At 31.1% G+C, this 6064-nt stretch overlaps 1 protein-coding gene across 1 annotated transcript in view; it reads left to right on the top strand.

The window, feature by feature from the left end:
* The window catches only part of LOC106682302 (cell adhesion molecule 3), a gene marked incomplete at its 5' end in the record, with an annotated part of 36873 nt that extends 36583 nt beyond the window's left edge, over positions 1–290 (top strand). The window contains 1 exon segment of the mRNA XM_014423077.3: positions 49–290. Coding sequence (XP_014278563.1) covers positions 49–140 — 92 coding nt within the window.
* Between the last annotated feature and the right edge of the window lie 5774 nt (positions 291–6064).

The raw sequence follows: 6064 nt of genomic DNA on the forward strand, positions 1-6064 counted from the left end.
TAATATTATTATTATTATTTACATTATATATTGTTTGATATGTTACAGTCACCATGAAAGACGCCGCATGCTCCTCTACAATAATCGGCTGGACAACAATATTGCTCACTACATTGTCTGCAATACAATGCTCATCATGAACCCTGGCTCAGATCAATGATCGTCTTCGAATCATATATTATGTATATTTTATTATATAATTTAATAAATAAAAAAGCGTAATGATATTACCCCAATTCATGCAATCAGTTATCGATTAACGATTACATATTGTTTCTATAATTATAAATTTTATCAAATATAATCTTTTTTTTCTAATAAATATCTTTATTTGTTTGTCCTTTATCGTATTTCCTTTCAGATATCAATTCACATTCAGTCATTTCAAAATTAACTGACTGTAAATTATCGAAAATATCTTTCTTTTAAAGAATTTTTCATCAATTAAGAAACTATTAAATGACCGAATTGCATTACATTTCATAATCAGATTATATTTTAAGTGTCATAGAGTACATGATTTTTATTTGTTAAAAATTTAAGAATAATTTTAAGTATATTGAAAACCCATAATCTCTTTATTTTGATGCTTTAATATATCAAATTACCAAGGCATCGATTATGATTTAGATTTTTCAAGGAATGAAATCATCAGAAAAATAATTATTTAATAGGAAAAAAGAAACAATCATCATTAATCAGCCTTTTTGATATATTAATTCTCAGTGTTATTAGTTTTTTTTTAATAATAAAATTGGAGTAACTTTAGGTCAGTATTTTGGTAATTTCAAGAACCTCCTTAATTAAATACGAACATGGAACTGAAAATAAAACTTACGGCACTTCCACAAATCTCGATGTAAATCTCCAGGACGTACACGGAAGTCCGCTCTGTGTGGCTTGTCGCCTTTACTGGAATGTATGGCCTCAAGAGCTGGGACAATCAATGGAACATGGCCAAGTACTTACACATGGCGTCGAGAGAAACACACCCTGAAGAGAATCGAGTAAAAATTTAATAATTTATAAAAGGTATGCGAGTTAGCAAAATGTACTAAAAACTTCACTATCACAATTAATAAAAACAAATGATATCATAATACAACGTTGAAATAAAATTAAAATAACCTTGGAGTTCTGTCAATGGTTCAATTCTCCGTATTTTTTGTATCATGACATTGTATAATTAACATTAAATTTACATGATATTTTTAATGCAGTTGTAAATATCAATAAATAAATTAAAATTAAAAAATAACTATTGTTGTATGGTAATTATATCTGCCAGGATGAATTCTTGATTACTATGATTTTACAACTAGATTTATTTATTATTATGGAAAAACTAACATCAACAACTAAAAATATTTAGTTAATTTTGTATTCATTCCCTTATAATTCAAAATGAATAGACAACTTTCAGAAATGTCGATTAAAAACATCACTGATCTCACTGGTTTGCTTGAATAGAGGTGAATCTAGCAAATAGAAATTTTTTTTTTTTTTAAATTTTGAAATGGACGTGTTCCGAAGATATTAGTCTAAGCTAAGGTCTTTCTTTCTATAATTCCTCTATAGGTTGTCCCAAAGCAAGTAAGGTTGTCAAAAAGTAACCGCAGTGCATGATACAATCTATATAATACGTAAATAGAAAATTAATTATTGTCTTTATCGATATTTTTAACTTATAACTTATATTTATAACTAAATGATATACTTTTTGTTTTTTAATATTTCATAAAATATTCTCTTCCATTAGGTTCAATACTCAACTGTTATTTTTGTGAGCTTTTGTTATCGGTTTTTCCGATCACTTTTTTGACATCATTTGCATCTCATTATACCATTTTAATTTCGTAATCACAAATCATGATAATGAGATATATTTTCAATGTTCCATAGCTTACAAATTTGACCATAACCAGATATCGATCATTCCATTATAAACTCCCTAACCACCTGAACACACCTTTTTTTTCTAACCTTTCTTCCTCTTCAGTTCTTACTAATCCATCTATGCGTTTGAAATGAAGATGGTCTCGCGACTTTTCAATTTAGAAACGTTATTGGAATTCTACTAATGAAAAGATTCTCCACAAATCTGTATCATGCCATTGTACTGTTATTGAAATCAAATTTATTTTTTAGTTAATACACTTAGAAATCTCAATAACCAAACATTTTTTTTTTTCTTGTTCACCCCTTGACTTCAGTCTACCATCGAAATCTCTTTGTATGCCCTAAAACCTGATTTTATTTCGCGAAATTTATGGACATAAATTTAGTTATTAGATCTACACTGCAGTTCTGAGGCGTAGAACTTTTCAACCTCAGAACTGCAGTCGAGCGTCGACTTTTATTTCTATGGTGGTCCCACGAACTCATAACTTACCCAGAGCATAGGTTAGAATAGGGCGATAACCTCCTCTTACCCACAGCATGTCAGAAATAGTCAGTAATTGGGTTATTAAAAAAAAAAATGCGAGGTTTTTTTTATAAAAACAAGCTAATTCTATTTTCGTAAATTTTACAAAGAGAAACTAAAAACCTCCCATACCCACAATTTCTAAAATATTTTTTTTTTACCTGTGACCACGCTGAAATGGGATAGTTTTTCATTTTCAGCCGATTCTGAATAGCCTCATTATATTGGAATGATCTTGTGTTGACACAAAATGTCGAGATTTTCTCTTTTAAAAAAAATGATCGGAAAAAAATTCCCATAAATATCACAATAACAAAATATAACAACAAGAACTAAAAACATTTAGTTAATTTTGTATTTAATCCCTACTACTTTTAAATGTAAATGAATAGCTTTCAAACATTTCTATTAAAAATAACTTCACTCCTGTCGCAATGCCTTAGCAAGAACAGTGACAAATATTGAAATTAATTAGTTTTATTTTGAACGGGAGATGTTCCAAGTGAAATAGCCTATACAGTGTTTTCTTTCTCTATTCCCTCTATATACTGTCCCTGAGCTAAGGTTGTCAGAATGTAATAGCAACCCATAGAACAATCTATGGACTACGTCAAATACAAAATAATACAAATTAAGCAGCAATATTTTAAACTTACTAAATAATGTCATTCTCGTTTTTTAATAATTCCTGTTAAATAGTTTTTAGCATTAACTCAATAATCTTGAGGTATTTTATGAGTTTTAGCTGGAATCGAACTAGTCGGTATAAATAAGTTAAAATCTCAAAATTTAAGGTAAGAATTATAGTCAAATATGGAGAAAAGACATACATTATAACCTTTGTAAAAAATCAAAATTCGTTCATAAAATGGAACTTATGGGTGCAAATAAGAATATAAGTATTCGTCTTGAATAAACTCCAGAACCAAAATCGCAGACAATCCATTTTATATAACTTTGTTGTCACATTGGTCAGCCTCTTGACATATTGTATCAGGTAATATTCGAAGCTTTCCAAACTCTCCTAGTCATCCCCGAAGTGTTATTTAAGTTCTACAACAAAGCGAATCTTCAAGGGGACACTTTTTCTGATTGTGTCTGCATGATAGAGCTCGTGTGGGCATCCCTACACTCGAATTCGTGCAAGTAAAACATAATACGAGATTGTACATTGTGGAGTAATATCAAAGATAAGACCGAATAAGTAAATGAAACGTAACTGATCGGAATAGATCGATATGATGCAGATGGCAAATCTTTCTTCATTTTAGGCGGGAATGATCTCGATCTATTCAGTATCTCTAGCTAAGTTCACAAATAGCTCCAAAAACTTGAGAAAATGCAATAAAGTGATTTTAACAAAAAAAGCAACAGGTTTCGACAACAAACCCGTCACGTGGTATTTTAACTTAAAATTGTATAAACATTCTAGAACGTTTCTCTATATTTACTGTTTTTTTCTTTGTATATTTCCTACCAATTTTTTCTAGTTTCTGAATCTTATGCAAGTAGGCATTTTATATTTAATTAGCTATTCATTTGAAATGATCTTTTTTCTTACAGAATAATTGTAACTTAGAATATGTAACTTAGCATATGTAAATTTAGGAACATGATTGAGACATTCAGGAACCAAACATAACTTCATATCTGATAGCTTGATAAAAGCATCCACCGGCAAGTAGCTGAACTTTTTCCTGTTACTAATACTCAGAATGCTTACTGCCCTCAATTCTTAGAATGAGGTTAATAAGTAAACAAGGAACTTCACATTTCTGCCTAACTCCTCTTTTTGAAGGGAAAGTTTCAGACTTACGTTTACGGATTTAACAATTTCCTCAGCATAATAAATTTTAAATATCTTACACCTGCCTGCTTAGCTTTAAAGTTTAAGATTTTCTGTTAAAGTTAAATTTCATATCTTTTTCTGCATAATCTAATTAATGAGTTTCTTAGTACACTATCCAGTCAATTATTTTGTGTTTAAACCCCTTTTGCTTAGCTACTTTAAAGCAGATCCTCAGGATGAGTGGAGCTTCTGACCATAACCAGAGGTCCACTTATTAATGTCGTGACTTGGGGTAATATTGGCTACATATCCTGAAGTATTGACTATTTTTCGAAGGACATATGACTGAACTGATTTAATGTGTTTGCTGATAGAAATTTCAGCCGTTCCCTACAGTTATAGTCCATAGGTTCTTAGATTTATAGTATAGAATTGTAAATTAGCGGTTTATTGACAGCTGAGATTTTCTATTTAGAAGTTTATACAATGGGCCAATTTTTGGATTAGTTTAGTGTGTGAGTTCCACATTATTATTTTGTTCAGTAGAAAGTCTAGGTCTGACTGTGTCTCAAAGAAATGAATTGGTAGGAAGTAAAAATAAAATGACAGACAGGACCTGAATCTGAGGTTGAACGTGGCTTGTTTGCATTTGGATTCATTTACTTTGATACCCCAATGTTACACCAGTCTTCGGTCAGAACTACACTTAAGTAAGTTACAGAATGATGTTTAAGGATCTGGGTTAGATGAAATCAGCTAGTGTTACTCGAGGGGTACCGGGATCATTCGCAATGTCTGTTGTGAAAAGAATGTCGAGGATAGGACCCAAGACACTGATTGTGGAACATGGATTATAAGTGGATTACATTTGGAAAAAGGAGCATTATGAGTTTTAGGAGCTACACTGATTTTAAGTTTAAGTACAATCCTGCACGCTAAACCTGGTCAAAAGTTGTAGAAAATCCAGAAATGCACCCAAACAATCATAATTACTTTTAGGTGCAGAGGAGATATAGTCAACAGCATGAAGCCATGGTCCAACAAGGGCCTTGAAACCAGTGAAATGTTATAAACAAGGTCCAAATAGATGAGAAAGAAAATATTGAGATTCAAAGTTGAATATAATTATATTAAGAAGAATTTTTAAAAAAAGCTTTATAATGATGTGAAGTTGGTAAATTAGTCTATAAGATATCAATATGTTTCCAAATTTTAGGAAAAGGTCATATTAGAATATTTTCATTAGAGAATAAGTGAGGTCTGTTGAAGATGTATGTGAGCAATATGATTTCTTTGGTAGATGTTTACAAAAGACTGAGAGATAAAAAACCCATGACCTGGATATTCTGGGATTGTAAGTTTTTGCAAAAAATATTTTATCTAAGAGGTATTAACTTGTTTAGGTGGTATGAAGAGTAGGATTGGTGATAAGGAATCCTTATACCAGTGTGGTCGTTGGTGGAGACAGGCAATACGGCAGATTTTTAAAATATTGGATAGTTAAAATAAAAATATCAGGCATGTTGCTAATGGTAAAAAAAAAAAAAAATGAAAGTCTATAAGTAGTTCCATAATACTAATGTATCATTTATTTCGAAACTGTTTCAAAAGCTCTGTCTTGACTTCCCGATGGGTTTTCGCGGCATGAAGGAGGCCGACGACACCGTCACAACCAACACCGTTGGTGAGGAACTTTATGCCAAACCACTGTGGGAGACAGGGCTCTATGATTAACCTAATGATCAAGGAAAACTACCCGAATTACAAGGCTTTGTCTACGAATAGAAGAAAATTGTAGGTCAAATTTGTAACTTCTTGGAGAAGAGAAAATCTGTTTCAAGGGTAATCCA

The sequence above is a fragment of the Halyomorpha halys genome, unplaced genomic scaffold (assembly GCF_000696795.3).
Source record: "Halyomorpha halys isolate HHAL.00 unplaced genomic scaffold, Hhal_1.1 Scaffold401.1, whole genome shotgun sequence".
NCBI lineage: Eukaryota > Metazoa > Arthropoda > Insecta > Hemiptera > Pentatomidae > Halyomorpha > Halyomorpha halys.